Source organism: Oryza glaberrima, chromosome 4, assembly GCF_000147395.1.
Source record: "Oryza glaberrima chromosome 4, OglaRS2, whole genome shotgun sequence".
NCBI lineage: Eukaryota > Viridiplantae > Streptophyta > Magnoliopsida > Poales > Poaceae > Oryza > Oryza glaberrima.
This window is the reverse complement of record NC_068329.1, coordinates 20,846,584-20,865,339: the sequence shown is the minus strand read 5'-3', so window position 1 is coordinate 20,865,339 and position 18,756 is coordinate 20,846,584. Positions and strand designations below refer to the sequence as shown.

General features: G+C 44.7%; 3 protein-coding genes across 4 annotated transcripts; 1 reads left to right on the top strand and 2 right to left on the bottom strand.

Moving 5' to 3' along the window:
* The first annotated feature begins 751 nt into the window (after window positions 1-751).
* Window positions 752-5,426, top strand: LOC127770070 (protein NBR1 homolog). The gene is made up of 7 exons (XM_052295739.1): window positions 752-1,025; window positions 1,992-3,373; window positions 3,480-3,594; window positions 3,690-3,902; window positions 4,004-4,153; window positions 4,244-4,957; window positions 5,048-5,426. The coding sequence occupies exons 1-7, from the start codon at window positions 963-965 to the stop codon at window positions 5,054-5,056; spliced, it is 2,646 nt and encodes an 881-aa protein (XP_052151699.1). The 5' UTR covers window positions 752-962; the 3' UTR covers window positions 5,057-5,426.
* Window positions 5,427-5,740: 314 nt separating this feature from the next.
* Window positions 5,741-8,822, bottom strand: LOC127770071 (plant intracellular Ras-group-related LRR protein 3). Its single transcript, XM_052295740.1, has 3 exons — window positions 7,972-8,822; window positions 6,655-6,821; window positions 5,741-6,577 (listed from the first exon to the last, which is right to left on the bottom strand). Exons 1-3 carry the CDS (start codon window positions 8,680-8,682, stop codon window positions 5,929-5,931), a joined length of 1,527 nt encoding a protein of 508 aa, XP_052151700.1. The 5' UTR covers window positions 8,683-8,822; the 3' UTR covers window positions 5,741-5,928.
* Window positions 8,823-9,984: 1,162 nt separating this feature from the next.
* Window positions 9,985-17,114, bottom strand: LOC127769895 (C2 and GRAM domain-containing protein At5g50170-like). Of its 2 annotated transcripts, XM_052295554.1 has the most exons (9): window positions 16,665-17,114; window positions 14,160-15,356; window positions 13,875-14,054; window positions 13,505-13,791; window positions 13,300-13,416; window positions 12,797-13,059; window positions 12,541-12,709; window positions 11,073-11,345; window positions 10,084-10,438 (listed from the first exon to the last, which is right to left on the bottom strand). In XM_052295554.1, exons 1-9 carry the CDS (start codon window positions 17,077-17,079, stop codon window positions 10,220-10,222), a joined length of 3,120 nt encoding a protein of 1,039 aa, XP_052151514.1. In that variant the 5' UTR covers window positions 17,080-17,114; the 3' UTR covers window positions 10,084-10,219. The 2 variants fall into 2 exon arrangements, with proteins under 2 accessions (XP_052151515.1, XP_052151514.1); XM_052295555.1 differs by lacking the exon at window positions 16,665-17,114 and having other exon boundaries at window positions 9,985-10,438; window positions 11,024-11,345; window positions 14,160-15,345.
* Between the last annotated feature and the right edge of the window lie 1,642 nt (window positions 17,115-18,756).

Sequence of the window (18,756 nt, the reverse complement as noted above, 5' to 3'; positions counted from 1 at the left end):
CTAATTTAGAGTATTAAATATAAACTACTTACAAAACTAACTATATAAATAAAAACTAATTCGTGAGATAAATTTTTTAAGCCTAATTAATCTATAATTAAAGAATATTTACTGTAGCATCACATAGGCTAATTATGGATTAATTAGGCTCAATAGATTCGTCTCGCGAATTAGTCTAAGATTATGGATGAGTTTTATTAATAGTCTACGTTTAATATTTATAATTAGTATCCAAACATCCAATGTGATAGAAACTTAAAAGTTTTAATCCCATGTAAACTGGGTCTCAGTCGTCCTTGCTGCTGCAAAACGGGGATAAGACAAAGATTCACACTGTGGCCCACAGGTCATAGAAAGATCGGTGACGGGCTGACGGTGAACGCGAAGCAAGCTGCCACAGCCCACAAGGTCGTGACTCGTGAGGTCCTCCGTTGGGTTATTACTACAAGGATTACACAAGTAATAATATTATAATTCCAGCCCCTATCCCACTGACCAATGGACCCCACAATGAGATAAGCACTATAGTACAAAACCACAAGCACACACTTAAACTAATTTTAGAATTACAAAACGCCCCAACCCCAAACCATTCTCCTCCTGTCACGCCACCGAGGCACCTACCCCAGCTCTGACGCTGCCACGCAAGCGACGCCTCTCACTGACAGGTGGGCCCAAAAACCCCGCGAAAACCCGTGAATTTCCTCCTCCCAATCCCTTCCCATCGAAGGAAACGGAATTTGCTTACGGATTAAAAGGGAGGTCTTGACTCAAGCCCGTCTCCTTCTCCTCCTCCCCTCCGCCTCGTCGTCTTCGTCACACCGCCATCGCCATCGCACCGCGACGCACTCCACCTCCGCCACATCCCCCATCTGTTCGTGCAGGGTCACCGGTCGCTTCTCCGGGGGCAAGTGAGTGTTCCGGGGCGGCTGGTCTCCGCCGCGGGGCTTCGTTTGGTCGGGATGTCTCGCCGCCAGGACGCTGCACCGACGGCGCGCGAGGGCGGGAGGGATCTCGTCGTGAAGGTGAGGTTTTCTTTTCTTTTTCTTTTTATTTCCCCGGCTCCTCGCGGGTGCGGTGTTTCTGTGCTGGGAATGCCGCGTTCTTGGTTTGCTCGCGCATGGGGGTTTTGTCGCAGGGAGGTGGGGAGTGGGTTCTGTTGCCCGTGCTGGGTTGTGGAGCGATGCGACCGGGTGGTAGTGTTGTTCTTGGAAGGATGGATTTTGCATCTCGCTGGGTGCATGTAGGTTTACGATGGTTTTGATCTTGTTCGCCGAAGGATGGATTTTGCATCTTTTTGGGCGCCCAGGATTAGATCGTTTCTGTGTTGTTTGCAATTGTGAAACAGTGTATATCGGTCCTTAACGCGGCGATTTTTGTGAGGACTCCTTCGAAATCAAGATTATTGCAGGGATTGTAAAATAGTGTAGAAATATCAGTCCTTAACGCTGGCGATTATTGTGAGGACTCCTTCGAAATCAAGATTATTGCAGGGCTTTTTGTTTTACTGATTAGTTAGATAAGAGTACTTGCTTTGGGGATTTGATTGTGGAGTATCTTGATCACTTGATGTATGTTCCTTTGTAATTTGTTGGTATGTTGAATGTTCCAGGTTTGCATGCTATGGTAGAATAAATCTGTTTAGGTTTGCATGATATGGCTGTATAAATCTCTTCAGTGTAGAAGACAACCCACTTTCCTCAACATGCAACGGCTTAACTTGGTAGTCATCCTTAATTGATTAATGCCATGTAATTTTGGTACTTATGTAGCATCAGGTGTTGAGATTTGGTTCCGTGAATTGTGTTTTGACTCTACTGTTAACTGAATCAACATTGATCAGCTGCTAAGATAAGAACAGAATTGAGTTATCATTTGCTTATGCTTCTTGCCTGCAAAGCAAACCACTTGCCGTTCTATTTAAGTTTACCTGTGCAATTTAACTAGATTGTTATTCTTATCTATCTCATTTTATTTGCTTGACGTTTCAGGTAAAATTCGGTGGCACTCTTAAGCGGTTCACTGCTTTTGTGAATGGTCCGCACTTTGATCTTAATCTGGCTGCTCTGCGGTCAAAGATTGCAAGTGCTTTTAAGTTCAATCCAGATACTGAGTTTGTACTCACCTATACTGATGAGGATGGGGATGTTGTCATACTGGATGATGATAGTGATTTATGTGATGCTGCCATTAGTCAGAGACTGAACCCTCTTAGGATTAATGTTGAGTTGAAGAGCAGCAGTGATGGGGTACATCAGACAAAACAGCAGGTATTGGATTCCATATCTGTAATGTCCACTGCTCTGGAAGATCAATTGGCTCAGGTGAAATTAGCTATCGATGAAGCTTTAAAATTTGTACCAGAACAAGTTCCCACTGTCCTTGCAAAAATATCACATGACTTACGTTCTAAAGCTGCATCATCAGCGCCATCATTGGCTGATTTGCTGGACCGGCTTGCTAAACTGATGGCACCAAAGAGCAAAATGCAGTCTTCCAGTGGTTCTGCTGATGGTTCATCTGGCTCCTCTAGTGGTAGGGGACAAACTATGGGAAGGTTGAATATTAAAAATGACACTGAGCTCATGGCTGTTTCAGCTTCGAACCCTCTGGATATGCATAACTCTGGATCAACTAAATCACTTGGTCTTAAGGGTGTGCTTCTTGATGACATCAAAGCTCAAGCTGAACATGTATCGGGATATCCTTATTATGTGGATACCCTTTCAGGCTGGGTAAAAGTTGATAACAAAGGAAGTACCAATGCCCAAAGTAACTGCAAGTCTGTTACATCCTCTGCTGTGCCACAAGTTACTAGCATTGGTCATGGTGCACCTACTGTTCATTCTGCTCCTGCTTCAGATTGCAGGGAAGGGTTAAGAAGTGATCTTTTCTGGACACAACTAGGCCTTTCTTCTGAGCCCTTTGGGCCTAATGGCAAGATTGCTGGTGATTTGAACTCAACATGCCCTCCTCCACCACTGTTTCCCCGTTATCCACTTCAGTCTCTCCGAGCTGATAAAAGCAGTTACAAGGGTGGTTCCTCTTACCCTCCATGCATCTGCAAAAGTAACACATCTAAGCCAGAGAATCTCTCCCATTATCCAGTTCAGTCCCTCCAAGCTGACAGAAGCTTTAAGGGTGGTCGCTATTTCCCTCCATGCACCTGCAAAAATAACACATCTAAGCCAGATAATCTTTCACCAGTCGGTCTTTATGGACCTTATTCTGAAGGCAGCAGCTGTAATAGGTGCCCATACAGGGATCTCAGTGATAAGCACGAGAGTATGGCACAGCACACACTGCATAGATGGATACAGTGCGATGGCTGTGGGGTCACACCTATCGCTGGTTCTCGCTACAAGTCAAATATGTGAGTTTTGAGTTCAATGGTTCTAGTTCATCATCGAAAGTTGAATTGGAATGGAAGGAAAAAAATTGTCATTATTCTAACATGATTTGTTGTTTTTTGCGTGCAGTAAAGATGATTATGATTTATGCAGCACCTGTTTTTCTCGAATGGGCAATGTGAATGAATATACCAGAATAGACAGACCATCTTTTGGGAGTAGACGATTTAGAGACCTCAACCAGGTGAAAGTAGCAACTTGTTCAAATTCATGATCATATAGTTCTCGTAAAACATTTCCAGAACAGTGTCAACTGACTGTCATCTGGCCATTTTTCAGAACCAGATGCTCTTTCCACATCTTCGACAGCTACATGATTGCCGCTTCATTAAGGATATTACTGTCCCTGATGGCACAGTAATGGCACCATCAACCCCATTTACGAAGATTTGGCGCATACATAACAATGGATCTTCCATGTGGCCATATGGGACGTGTCTTACCTGGGTTGGCGGACATCTATTTGCACGCAACAGCTCAGTTAAATTAGGGGTACACCCTAGCCTTTTCGTATTTAGTATAACTACCAATGTATGGTCAAGAGTGTTAGGCAGTATCGCACTAAAATGTTAACTCTGATTCGGCATGTGCAGATCTCGGTGGATGGTTTCCCTATTGATCAAGAGATCGATGTTGGTGTTGATTTTGTCACACCTGCAAAGCCTGGTGGGTACGTGTCGTACTGGAGATTGGCATCACCCACTGGCCAGATGTTTGGTCAGCGAGTTTGGGTTTTTATTCAGGTTTGTTCCACCATAGATTGCTTTTTCGTCCTCATTGGCTTTGGCACTTCCTTTGTTATCTGATCATTTGGATTCCAAATTCATGTGCAGGTGGAACACCCGGGCAAAACCAGTAGCAACAAGCAGAGTGCTGCTATAAACTTGAACATGCCCCCAGAAGGAAGCAACACAGAATGGAAGCATTCTGTTGATACGAATATTCAGTCTGCAGATATTGTGGATGAATACTCTGGAAGCACCATAACTGATCCTCTTGCACATACACTATACCATGAAGCCACCAAACCGATGGAACCTGAGCTTGTTTCAAGTGGCGCACCTTCTGTACCTAGAACATTTGAATCAGTGCTAGTGCCAGCTACTGATCTCCTCACTTCATCTGCTGGAGCTGAAAAGGCTTCGAAGCCTGCTGCCGTGCCTGCACCTGCACCTCAAGCCATTCCCCTGCCAAAACCTGTTAGCATTCCTGCATCTGGACCTGCGCCTGCTCCTGTTAGTGCGACTACCGCTGCACCTATCGGAGCTGCTGCTGCTCCTATCAGTGAGCCCACCGCACCTGCTGCTGCCATTGGAATGCCCTCTGCAACTGCTCGTGTTGCTTCTCGCCTGCCTACCGAGCCTTCATCTGATCACATCAGTGCCGTGGAGGACAACATGCTGAGAGAGCTGGGGCAGATGGGCTTTGGGCAAGTCGACCTGAACAAGGAAATAATTAGGCGGAACGAGTACAACCTGGAGCAGTCCATTGATGAACTCTGTGGCATCCTCGAATGGGATGCACTCCATGATGAACTGCACGAACTGGTAAGTTTAGGATGTCTCATTCCTATGCACCATATTTTGCCATAGCAGGTAAGAGTTACTCTGAACCTTTGCTTCTTATTTCCCCATCAGGGCATCTGATCAGAACGGAGATGAACGGAGATGAACAAGGCGCTCACCAAGGACAGCGAGGAAGCATGTGGCCGTGAATCTTTTTTGCCCCTCCCAGAAGGGCCAGTGATGACCTCGTCGTGTTCAGCTATTGAGCACCTTGCAGTATCCTTAGATAGACCGTAGTATTTATAAATAGCTACCTAGTTAAAAGCGGCGTTCGTGCTGCTGTGCTACCCCTACTCGCCAGCAACCTTAGAGAGGGTCTGGTGTAGTGCCAGTAGTGGTGTTTAAAGACTTCTAATCATCAGTGTGTAATCGAAATAAGTACCGTACCTATTAGTTGTTTATTATGCTGTATGATGTGTTAAACTTGTTGCTCGCCTGGTTCTTTGCGCTATTCTCGTGAATGTTGCTGCTGGTTCGGCTTCTCCCCTTTGTGGGGGAGTATGTTGTAAGTGCTTGGTTTTTGGAAGAATTCTCGAATGCAATAGCGCCGTGTAACACAGTATTTGCAAAATTTTGAGAACACTACTCGTACGCGTGATACACAGAAAGGAGATCGAGAAACGATGAGCAAAACGTGAATCACAATTGCCAAGAAACGGATGAGCAAAACGTGAATCACAATTGCCGGCGACGGCAACACGGCCGCTTTGCCGCCGCTTCCATTTCTAGCGCAACTAAAACCATAGCATATGACTGGCACACGCATTGAGGCCTAAAGCCCACTCTCAGCTCATATTAGTCTCCACATTATTATTCGACAAAGTAATATAATACTGTAACAAGTGAAGCTACGAAAAGTAATATAACACAAAACGATTTTCCCAGATGAGATGGTAAGCTTGGAACGCATATAGTATGTACACGATGCTCAAACACCACACATGTGAGCGCTTTCAGTACTGCTGATCCAGGTAGGCATCTTTCTCCGTCTTGTTCTCGCCACTGAGGTACCCCACAAGGCTTCCGGAAACGTCGGAGACCCAGGAGACGCTGCGTGCCAGCCAGGCCGAAGGAGTGGTCGGTGCTTGAGGGCTCTCCGCTGCTGCGATGCTCTTCCGTTCTTCCTCGAGCAAGATGTCAAGCCACCTCTGCAACATGTATTCTTTCACCGCGTCCACGCCTTTGCTCACGATCTCCATTGGCGGCATAGAAAGAGGATTCTGCTCCAGGTTGAGCTTCTCTAGCTTATCCAGCCGACCAAAACTGTCGGGAAGAGCATGGATCTGGTTGTTGCTGAGGTCAAGCTCGCGCAGATTCAGCAGGTCACCGAAAGAAGCAGGGAGATCCTTCAGGTCACTAAAGTTGCTGCTCAGGTTCAGAATTTCAAGACTTGAAAGTTTCCCTATGGCAGATGGCAGACCACATAGTTCATTGAAATGTGCATCCAGGAGGTACAATGACCTCATCTCACAGATAGATGACGGAAGTGACCGCAACTTGTTCATATGGACCCAGAGTTTCCGCAGATTTACCAGCTCATACCCAATGTTGGTTGGCAGATAAGCAAGCCCATTGTAGCTCGCGTCAAGCTCAATTAACGACCTGGAGTTGCACCAATCAGTCAATTGAACAGTAACACTTGCTGAACCCAAGAATTAAAGCTAAGGAAAATTATCTACCTGCACTTTGAGATGCTATCTGGCAATGACCTTAGCCTGTTGCTTCCCACATTCAGAATCCTCAAATTCAATAGCAGTCCAATGGAATCAGGAAGAGAAATCAAGGCATTGGAAGCAAGACGAAGCTCTTCAAGATGATCAAGTCCTCCTATAGCATCTGGAATAACCTACAATCACATTGATTCACCAATGAAGCAAGGGACACAACAACAGCATACTTAACAAAATGTGTAGAGTATATCGCAAAGGAAATATGACCAGGCAAGCCACTGAGGATAAAAGGGTTATGAAAGGAAATAATTATATTTAGTACGTGCATAACTGTTTATGTCTATCTTTAAACTTAAGTGATTATAAAGGTTTATCAAAGAAAATAATTATAGTTAGTATGTGCTTAATTGTTTATGTCTGTTTTTAAACTTAAATGAGCACAACCTATTATCCCAAAAATAAACTATGAAATTTCTAAACATCAATGTAAGCACAGATATAGAGAAAGTGGCCAAAATTCAAAACAAACCCAGCCTTCCCTACTCTTATCTATGATTTTCCAATGATCCAAACCAACCATGAAATACAGGATGATGTTATAAAGTGAATACACAATCTAATCAGGAAAATACATACACACCAAGCTCCTACCAGTTCTACATTTGTTCTGTCAATACTTATTATACATAGTATCCAGCTATTCTGAGTTTCAGATTGTAGAAGGTCAACAGCTAACACACAGTACTAGTGCAACTTTCAGCACTTATCCACCCATAACCTAATTTAGTAGTCAAACAAAAACAGTAAAAAGAAATACTAACATACAGTGTTTCACTATTTACATCCTAAGGCCTAAGATAGTACTAGTAACTGTTTCATCACCAATAAATAAGTTGCACTAGTAATAAATCTATAAAGAAAAATAGTACATGCGCCCAGTCTTGAGGACTCTAAAATAATAGGATCTGACCATACCATAATACACACAAAAAAAACACGATCCTACTGAAAATTCAGTGCCCAAACTATTTTCAGCATACAGTTCAATCCATCCATTCACAGGTCAAATGGTAGACTGTGTACAACACCACAAAACAGGCATTTTATGGCTCACGTACACATTTTGCATATGGCCCTATAATTCTGATCATCTTCAACATAAGATTCAATCCATGACCATGAATTCACAATTTCACAGTACAGAAGAGAAAAAATCCCATCCGTTCACATGTGTAAATGCGTGCAAAATCCAGTGCAAAGCATTGTTTGGGTTACAGGGCTCTAAACAAGCAGATCTAAAGCATGCAGAGATAACAGATTTCTCACCTCGAGCTGATTGCGCGAGACATCGAGCACGCGGAGCCCCTGGATCCTCCCGAACGCCTCCGGCAGGTGGCGCAGCTGCCGGTCCACGAGGCGGAAGCTCTCCACCGGCTTGCCCTCCTCGGCCTGCCTCAGTACCGCGATCACCTCCTCCTGCACCGCCGCATCATCCCCGGCGGCCGCCGCCGCCGATTCGTCCCTCCCGTCGGGCTCCTCCAGGTCCTTCCCCTCCATCGCCGACCGGTACACCGCCTCGAGCCTCCCCTCGGCCTCCTGCAGCAGCGCCTCGTAGGCGTCGTGCGTCTCCTCGAGCCGCACCACGGCGCGGCAGGCCTCGAGGTCCCCCTCGGGGACCCGCCGCGAGCCCCCGGCCTCGGCGTCGGCCGCGGCGACGATCGCGCGGGACGAGTCGACGAGCTCGTGGTCGGGCCGCGGGCCGAGGACCTGGAGCGCGGAGCGCGCGGCCGACACGTCGGCGACGGCGCGGGTCATGGCGCGGAGCACGGACGGGTGGCGCAGCCCCGGCATGCGCTCCACGAGCTCGAACTCCCCCGCGGTGGAGGGCGTCCGCGGCGACGGCGTGTGCACGGGCGGCTGCTCGATGTCGAAGTCGCCGCCGCCGCCGTCGCCGCCGGCAGGGCGGGTCTTGGCGAGGGTGGGGAGGCGGGAGAGCACGTAGGAGAGGATGGGGTGGGCCTGCGGCGCCGGATCCATGGCGGAATTCGGGAGGGGGCGAGGCGGCCGAGGAGGAGGAGGAGGAGATGGGGGAAAGCAGTCGCGAACGCGAGTCGCGAGAGTGAAGGCTGCTTTTGTGGAGTAGCGGCGTCTGGCTCGGTGGTTTTTTGGGCGATTTTGGGGGGAGGCGGCGGCGACGACTTGGTTACTGTAGTAGTTGGGTGCCCTTTCACCCTTTGCCGAACGGCGCCGGCTCTGAGGGGAAATTGGTCTCTCTGTTCGTACCGAAAGAAGAAATAAATCAGAGTTCAAATTTATATCGTCCGATTTTTTAGCACAATTCAATGTTGTTGTAGTACAGTTTGAAGCTTTATAACGTCGTAAGCCAATTTTCTCGTTTCGTTAGCAAAGCTCACGTCTGGTTGTAATTCATATACGATTATAGACTGTTCTATATATTCTTCAAGGTATTAGAGATCCGATACATTTATTTATTTTAAACTTATTAAATTTTATTATTTAAATTTGATCTAGAAAGTTTTTTAAAGAACCCCATCTTATTCCTTATTGTTTGACAATAAGACTCGTTTTCTTATCTTGAAGAAAATTTTATAAGAGCTTTGATGTAGTTATTGGTTAATTCTAACAGATTTTTACCGAGAAGCTGGTTATGTGATTAACATCGATAAAAACATAAAAATAGAACCAGACATTTTTATGATGAGAAACTTGATTAGCATTCAAGCCTGTACACCTAAGATGAAACTGAGGGATGTGCACCTGGAAATCCATACAAACCTAGCACCACCACCATGACTCTCAGAGCAGGTACAATAACAGGCCTGCTATTAGCCAGCTATAAATATTTTTTATAATGAGATAAAAGATAAGAAAGAAGAGCAGTGGACTACAGATATATGGCCAGCTGCAGCACAGACTCCAAGACACAATGTGTGTATGACAGGTGGGATTATATATTAATAGTATAGTAAGCAACTATTGTATAAATTAGCTATTAGATTGGTTAAAATGAATTAGAGCTAGTAGTGGGCTATACTATTAAACTTGCTCTCATGAGATCCCATGAGCGGTGCGGTACTGCAGTGGCACCAGGAAGTCGCATGCACCCACGTTCCGCAGATGATGATCTTGTCTATCCAACGAGCAGTCACGCCCATGTTCAATACGGCATCGCCCGATCTACCTCTATATACATCCAACAGTTGGCCACCTCCCACCACAACGTGCCGGCTCGACACTAGGAAAAACCACCGGAATTCGGCCGGTTGATCACGCGCGCGCACGCACAGCTCGGTTCGGGTTTGACACTTGTACGCTTTGGGATCATGTGTATAATCTCGAAGATATCGTATAGTAGTGTAGTTGGTATACATCTCCGTATTCCCCATTTGTTCCGTTCTGTTTTGGAGAGTACTGCGCTACAGCAGCCCAGCCCAAGGCAAAAGCCGACACAGTTCAGTCGTGCATGCAACCTCTCTGCTCCTCTGCAGAGATCTCTCCGTTGCGGCCTTGCTGGAAGAACAAGAAAAAAACAGCCGTCTCCTCCAGCTTCTCGCTAGCCCGACACGGCCGGGGCGATCTCCCTGGCGGCCGCCTCGAGCACCTCCTTGGCCCTGTGCGCCAGCTTCTCGCAGATGTTCCTCGCGATCCTCTTCTGGAACTTGCTCCTCTTCACCCACTCGATCCCCACCAGTATCTCGCACCGGCTCCCGCTGCTCGTCGCCGCCTCCGACGACGCGGCCTCCACGCTCCGTATGTTGTGCCTCAAATGCACCTGCATTATAGTCAAATTAATCGTGCACACAATACATTAATACTGGAGATTTGCTTCAGTCTAACAAAAAAAAAAGTATCTCGAGGTACCGGTACGGTACTAAATCGTTTCCGATCGTTAGCTCTAACAATAAACGGATTTGTATCTCGAGATACTTTTTGCTGGACCGATGCAAATCTCTTAATATTAACCACTGTCAGCATAACCACCCTTTCACTCACCGCCACTTGCCTGGCTAACCACTCTCCTCAAACCACACCAAAACAAAAAGGAGAGGAAAAAACAGTGGCATGACGACATCTTAGCTACAGCAAGCACTAGCATCCAACGTGAGTACTCCCTCCGTCCATAAAAAAAATACAAACCCTGGTTTCCGTGCCCAACGTTTGACCGTCCGTCTTATTTGAAAAAATTATGAAAAAAATTAAAAAGACAAGTTACGCATAAAATATTAATCATGTTTTATCATCTAACAACAATAAAAATACGAATTATAAAAAAAATTTATATAAGACGGACAGTTAAAATTGGACACGGAAACTCATGGTTTGTCTTTTTTTTTGGGACGGAGGGAGTAGCAAGTACCTGAGAGTTCATAGGTGTGGTTGGTTGTTGTGATTTGTTGGGTGCGTACCCGGAAGAAGTCGCCGAAGGGGACGTTGCGCAGCGTGATGACGTCGTAGACGGTCCAGCCGTCGCCGTCGTCGGAGGGGAGCCTGAGCTGGGTGCTGACGACCTCGCCGCCGAAGATGGACATGTAGCGGTTGAACTTGTAGCTGGCGTGCCGCTCCAGGACGCCGGGCCGGGCGTCCTGCCACGGGGTGGCGGCGTAGTCGAGGCAGCCCACCCTGCTCATCGCCTTCGCCTCCAGGGGGCCCCCGTCGAACACCCCCATCAGCAGATCCGCCTGCGATGCACACACAATTGTGAGTACAGTACAGAAAGCGATCAAAGGAACGGTGGCGCACAACAGCATGCTGAAGTGACAACCGTGCGCACACAATGCAGTACTCCTACTACAAAGGGACGGTGGAAAACGGGGGTTTCTGCAGAGTTCAGACTGCAAATGGTGGTGGCACAACAGCGTGTTGGTTGACAAGCATGGGTTTAGGATCTTATCTATGGACTATGGAAGAACAAGATTTTGGGAGGTCGGACAAAATCCCACCGATATGTGTTTGAATTTTGAACTGATTTGAATGTAATTCAACCAAATTTGGAGAAATACGAGTATAAACGAACTTTTCAAGCAGTGCAGCTGTACAGAAAAACGAATCCCAGGAGTGAAGTACACTGACGAGTGACCGTTAAATGCAAGAACGCCACTAGTAAACAATAATTATCCTGTAACTTCGCCAAACATTTTAAAATAAGTACGCTAACAGAAGGATACTCCACTCATGTACATTTTTGTGAGTCTAGAAAATCATAAGATAGATTAATATGAAATATATCACTATAAAAATATGCAAAGGCAAATTCAACTTCTACAAGTTGTAACAAAAATAACAAATATAAGGGCATGTTTAGATCCATTTGGAATGGCAAATGGCAAAAGTTTTGGTGGCAAAAATTGTCATTGCAAAAGTACTAGTTGGTGTTTAGATGCATGTTAAAGTTTTGCCATTCTAGCACTAAAGTGAGAGAGAGAAAGAGAGAGGGAGTGGTCCCAAAGCACTTTTTAGCACAATTTGCTACTATGGACTAGCAAATGCCAAATGCCAAATTGCCAACTTTTGCTACTAGTGTTTAGATCCAAAATGGCAAAACTTGTGCCATTTTGGAGGATCTAAACAGGGCCTAATTGTAAATGCACGATAACTATTTTCAATTAAATTTGTTCTTTTTTTGCAACTTGTAGAAATTGAAGTTGGTTTTGCATGTTTGTGTAGTGATATATTTCATATTAATCCATCTTGTCATTTTGTCATTTTTTTATAATTATTTAGATGACATATAAGCAACGAGGGGACATACCCTCGAGGGATGAAAATCCACATCCATGTTTACACAAGTATAACTTATCTAGCCTCTTCCACTAAAAAGGGAGAAAAACAAACGCAATTCTATCAGCAGAAGAACTAATGAAGCAGAAAACTCACATCGATAGGCAGTTCCAAAGTATACTCCTTTGACAGTGGCACATCTCCAATGCTCAGCACAGATTGAACATCATTAAGATCGACATAGTTTTCATCTTCTTGATCTTCTTCTAGTTTAGCCCTCTGTTCAATAGCTGATGATTTGGTTTTCCATAGTCCAATTATTGTTCTAACAATGAAGAACAGATAGTTTTCTCGTCAAATAGATTCTCCTTATCTTATTACTGGTGATAAAGCTAGGAAGAGATAAAACAACCTGTTAGCCTTGCTAAATGAAGCAAACGAATGGAACTGAAACTTCAACCTGCCTTCCTTATCTTGGGACTTTGCACCATTCTTGGCATCGAGTCCCCGGCCGCTCTTCAAGACAAACAACAAAGATGGAGTACCTACTGTTGTGAAAGATGGAGTTAACTCTTCGATTTCCTCGACATCTTCCCACAGAAAGAAGAATTTCGTTTTATGTCCAAACAGATTGGCATAGAAACCAACTATTCTGGCTGACAGAAACAGTCTTCCCTGCATCAGAAGCAACTGCAAGTTACTACTAATATCCACAGATATAATATGTGAATGACCTGATGTTTTCATATTGTAATGGTCCAAAAGAAGACATAAGAGTAGTATAAGGTGATATTGGATTATTAAGTAAAATAATGTTTTCAAAGTAAAATTCTAGGATTGATTTCATATCATGTCAACCGCAATGTGCTCAAACTGAATCCTCGACACAGAGAAGGGAATAAAGAACAATCATACCTGCAACGGCAACTTCCGTTTCAAGGAGCACGCATAATCTGCTATAAGGAATTCTTCGTGTGGTAAACCAAAAAGCTTCTGGAACGTTGCATTTCTGTGAGGTGACTGAACATGTAACTGCAATATAATTACAAATACTGCATCATCACGAGGTTTAATTATTAGTTAAGAGTCAGTACCCAGGAACAAGTTAGTCGAAAGTTACCTTCTTACCAACTTCCTTCTCCATCTTACTTAAGTACTCTCTCATTGATGTCTCAGGTCCTTTTGTGTTCTCCAGAAATATTCTCAAATGTAACCTACTCTGACAAGTCTGAGCTAATTTTCCTTCCAGTGGCACCCATATATCTGCTAGTTCTGCTGACGTGTGTTTAAGGAAGTTAATTTCAGCATGTCCCAGAGAAACTGCCAGATCAAATGGTCCATCAAAATTGAAAACCTCAACATCCAACGTAGCAGGTGGTTCTTCCATGGCATCAAACTCCATTATCTCTGAAATGTTCTTTCAGTTTGTAATAGATGATGAATTAAATTAAGCTAGGAGATTAATGAGTTAACGTGTGAAATCTACTAACCGTTCCATTGAGGGTCATGAGTCTGAAGTTGCACAGAGCTTGTTCGTGTTATGCCGTTACAGCTGAACACAACATAAGGATCTACGGAACCGCTAGAGACAGGCGGCAAGCTTGTGGCCTCTAGCAGAGCTACAGTTAACAACCAACCATCTCCATTTGCTTTAATCCCATGATCACTTCCTGTGACAAAAGAAGATACATAGTTAGCACAGTTATGACTTTATGTTAATTTGCATGTCTAGTGCACGAAATACGGTAAATACACAACAAAGAAAACAAACATACCTCGCTGTACCCTTGCCTCTACAAAACGAGATATCATACTCAGTAAACGTTCTAGCTGAAGAACTAGTATGCCAGATATGATCAGCTCTCCAAACGTGTCAGGTAAATCAAGACCTTTGAACTCAAGACCCATAAGTGGGCCTGGTCTTGACAGAAAGATGTGTACAAGAACATACAGTGCCATTATCACTGTAGAGATGACTGTGAAATTGCAAAAATACTTGTAAGCAAGTCTGATATCTGACTGATGATCAGTCTGGAGCGGTGCCAATAACCGCTCTTTATCCATCCCAGCAGAATCAGCAATTTTTACATGCCGAGACAAAATTTCTGCGTAACTTTCGAAATTTTCTTTCAGCCCATCCCGAACACTTCCCTCAATCATACTTTTCATCATGGTACTCTGAAGGAACTCTACATTGTATGATACAGTCAGATGTGACATTCCTTCACCTGACGACGACTCAGGGTAGTGAATTATTTTGTACAGCATAACAACCTCAAAACAATTTCCAAATGGAACCTCAGGAGTACGAACACGAGTCATAATTACATAACTCTTGCCATCTGCTTTAAGATATGTTTGCTCTTCAATAGTTTTGACGGCTTTCATAAATTTTGTTGCACCTTTGGTGTATTGACATGTCCTGGTTAAGCTAGGAGGATTATTATTGTTCCATGTCCATGGCTGTTCCTCATAGTCTGTAGTTCCTTGCAACTCGCGCAACTCTTTGGAGAACTGAGAATCAGGCCCAAAGACAAGAGAGTTCAAATTCTTCGAGTCCACAAGGTAAGTGTGATCGAACATGACACCACCACTAAGATCTTCTGGCATGTCAGGGATGCTTTTAGACTTCATGATTTCCATAGCTTCTTCAAAGCTTGCATCTGGAACCATTGGTTCGATGTCACTTGTGCCCTTTGCTGTTGCTGCACTAGGCTCTATTAGATCATCATCTTCAGAGTTGGAATTGGAATTTGCTTGGGCTGAACGGTCAGAATTTTCTAAAGAAGATCGTTCTATTGCAAAACTCCTGGGAGAATCAACCATCCCACTGTTGGAACTTGAATGTTCCCAATAAGTTGATCTCTCAAATTCAATGTCAGTGTCGCTCCTAGAGCTCGAACAAGGTGATGAGTGGATAACAGTATTGTCGCTGTTTTCTCCATGCAGTGAAAAGGTGAGAAGAATTTTCCCTGGTTCACAACCATACAAAAAAAAAGAACATATCAGCAGAACATTCACCTGAAGGAGAAGAACACCGTCTCCGTTTTCTATATATGATGTCATTAACTTTTGGACATACGTTTGCCAATTCATCTTATTAAAATAATACGTAATTAACATTTATTTTATTGCGACTTGTGTTATCATACTTTAGGCACGACTCTTTTGCATATTTTTTTAATAAGATAAATAGTCAATGGTGTCATATATTAAAAAAAGCAGAGGAGTTAATGTCTACACCAAACGGCGATGAGTGTGTATACAGCCGAAACTAGGCCGTTCCCAGCTGAAAGGGGATCACACTGCACTACCATAAACTGACACACACACTGGTTAATTGTCTACTAGCAAACACTGAATTTCATCCTGGTTTCCTGCATCGTATTAAGACTATTTGTTCAAATAACTCTCGAGAATTATGTGCGCGTTGAACAATTTCATATACAGTCTGTAGCCTGCTCAAGTCCCTTGCTGATCATTGATCACTAGTATGTATGATGTATCCAAGTCTAGTTTAGGACAAATGCTGCGAAGACCTTAAGCTGGCTACATCTACATGATTAATTGCGCAAACAGTGCAAATTAAAAGAGCATGTCGTTGCTGGTCAGCACGAGTCTCAGTAAAAGAACAGCCGTGAAAGAGACGTCGTCGAACTGCACCATCGGGGATATGCTGGAATGGGAAAAAAATAATTTCAAATGACTTCGAAAGCTACTCAGTTTTGCGAAAGGGCCTGTAGCCTAGTGGTTACAGAGAGCCTCGGTAGCATCATAAGTCCTAGGTTTAACTCCTCATGGAAGCGAATTTTCTATTTAACTCCTCATGGAAGCGAATTTTCTAGGATTTAACGGTTTTGTGTTTTCAGTGGTAGGCGATGTATCCGTCAACAACGAGGTGTCTGTTATGACTTCATCAATCTCCAGGATGGATTTGCCAGCCCAATCTTCAAAGATGCTCGTAAGGGTAGGGTTTGCGCGCGTACGTTCATGGGGGTGAATGTGTATGCGTTGTGAGTGTCTGCGTTGTACTGTGTAATTCTCAAAAAAAAAAAAAAGCTAAGGAGTTTTCATTCCGTATAACAGCATGCTAATCCCTCTTACTACGAGATTGCGTGCTGCATTTGGCAAAGCTAACAAAGATACTGGTAGCTTCACCAAAAAGTCGGCCGCCGCGCCGCGCGCCGACCGATTCGAGAAGGGAGCGGATTAACCCAAAGTACGGACGGAATCACACGTAATTTACTCCGATAATCAAGCTAGAGAATGCGTGCACGCACCGCAATCCGCCGCCTCCGCCGCAGCGCCCGCGCCCTTCTTCCGGCGCCGGTGGTGCTTGGGCTGCAGCGTGAACCACGTCGGCGGCACGGTCGTCCTCCTCCTCCTCCCCGCGGGGACGGCGGCGGCGGGCACCGGCAGCTTCACCCTGCCCACCACCTCCCTCCCGCCGCGCCCGCCGCCCTCCCGCCGCCGCGCCACCCCGACCTCCACCGCCTCGCCCCCGTCCACCTCGAGCACCAGCTCCTCGTTCCACTCCGCCGCCGCCGCCACCGCCCCGCCGCCGCGCGCCTCCACCTCCCGCGTCCGCGTCCTCTGCTTCCCCACCTTCGCCCTCGCGTAGTACGGCCCTCCGCCCCCATCGCCGCCGTGCTCCGGGAGGCCCCGCGCCTCGATCACGTACAGGTAGAGCCGCATGGTGAGATCGATCGATATCAAGCGAGCGAGCGCGGTGCAGTGGGGCAGTGGGAAAGGTTGGTGGAGAGGGTGGTGGTGGAGTTTTAACTCTGTGTGGGCGTGATGACGTGGGCGGGGGGAGGGGGCACGCGGCGGGAGGGGGGAGGCGCGACACGCGGCACGTGGCGGATAGGGGCGCGGCGGGCGAGGGAAATCGCGTGGGCCAGAGGGTGTCAGTGAGAGCCGACGACGCGGCGGGGGAGTTACGGGTGCGGGTGGGGGTGGGGGTGGGGGGAGGAGTCGCGGCTTTGAATTCCGGCCCTTCTAGAGCTTCCCGCTCGGTCGTGGCATGGCATGGCATGGCATGGCATGGCGCGAGGGCGAGGCAGGTTGTGCGGCTTCGTCGTCGAAAGTTTTCGGACGCTTTGATGTCATTTTTAACCTTACCAAATTTTGATAAAGTTGTTAAAAAAAGTGGCTATATTTAGTTTGCTGTTAAATTTTTGTAACTATATAAGAAATCCTGTAAAAATTTTGGCAAACACAGTTGCCAAAATTTCGGCAATGCCAAAATTTGATAAGGTTTTTTTTAAGCATCTAAGTAAATAGGCCCTTCTTCCTCCCCCATGTCATGACTCACAATGGTGACGTTTGGCCCGTTAACAAGTTGGTAGGATGGAAACTATTTTAATCCCTCGAGAGGATGTTCTCTCTCGTTAGTTATATATTACTTAAATAATTATGAAAAAGATACGAATATGAATGTATATCACTCCATATACATGCAAGTTCAGATTTAACTTTTACATCTCGAAAAAAACAAATTAAACTACAGCTGATTAACATATATTCATAGTTAAATTTGTTTTTTTCGTTGCGAAATGTAGAAGTTGAATTTGAAAATGTTTGTGGATATATCACATATTAATACATCTTCTCAAAGTTTTTCATAATTATTTGAGTGACATGCAAAAAAAATGAGGATACATCCTCTCCAGGGGTAGCATATAAAGTCATCGAGACATGGATTATACTCCCTCCACCCTAAAAATATAAAAGATTTTGGGTGGATGAGACACACATCCTAATACTACGAATCTGGACATGCTCTCTATCCAAATTTGTAATATTATGTTGTGTTTCGTCCATCCAAAATCTCTTATATTTTAGACGGAGTGAGTATGGTACATTTGCAGTTTTTCTACGTAAATAATGCATCAGAGCTTAGAAACATTATTTCGTGACTGATATGCCATAGAAAATAAAATAATTCAAATAAAGATAACAATAAATTTAGAATGAAACTTTTATATTTTTACTCTAGCGGTTTAAAGGTGAAGGCTTGAAAAAGAAAATGATTAAAAGAAGCTTTAGATTAATCTAAAATTAAGGTTCAATATTTATATTTTGGCTTAGAATTTTATGAGAACTCTATGAAAGGTAGTTTATTGTTTAAAAAACTACCCTCGTATTTAAAAGGAAATCTACGTCTGCGTAGACAGTCTAACAAGGATTAAAGACAATAAGCACATCATCTTTTCTATAATATAGCAATGTGGTATCTTATTTGATATAATCTACTACGACTCTGAACAAGATTGTAACAGAGATGTCTAGATTAATAGGTTAGGTTATGTCAAATACGGTACTAAATTGCAATATTTTAAAACGGATGGAGTATGTGACTGTTAGGTTCCT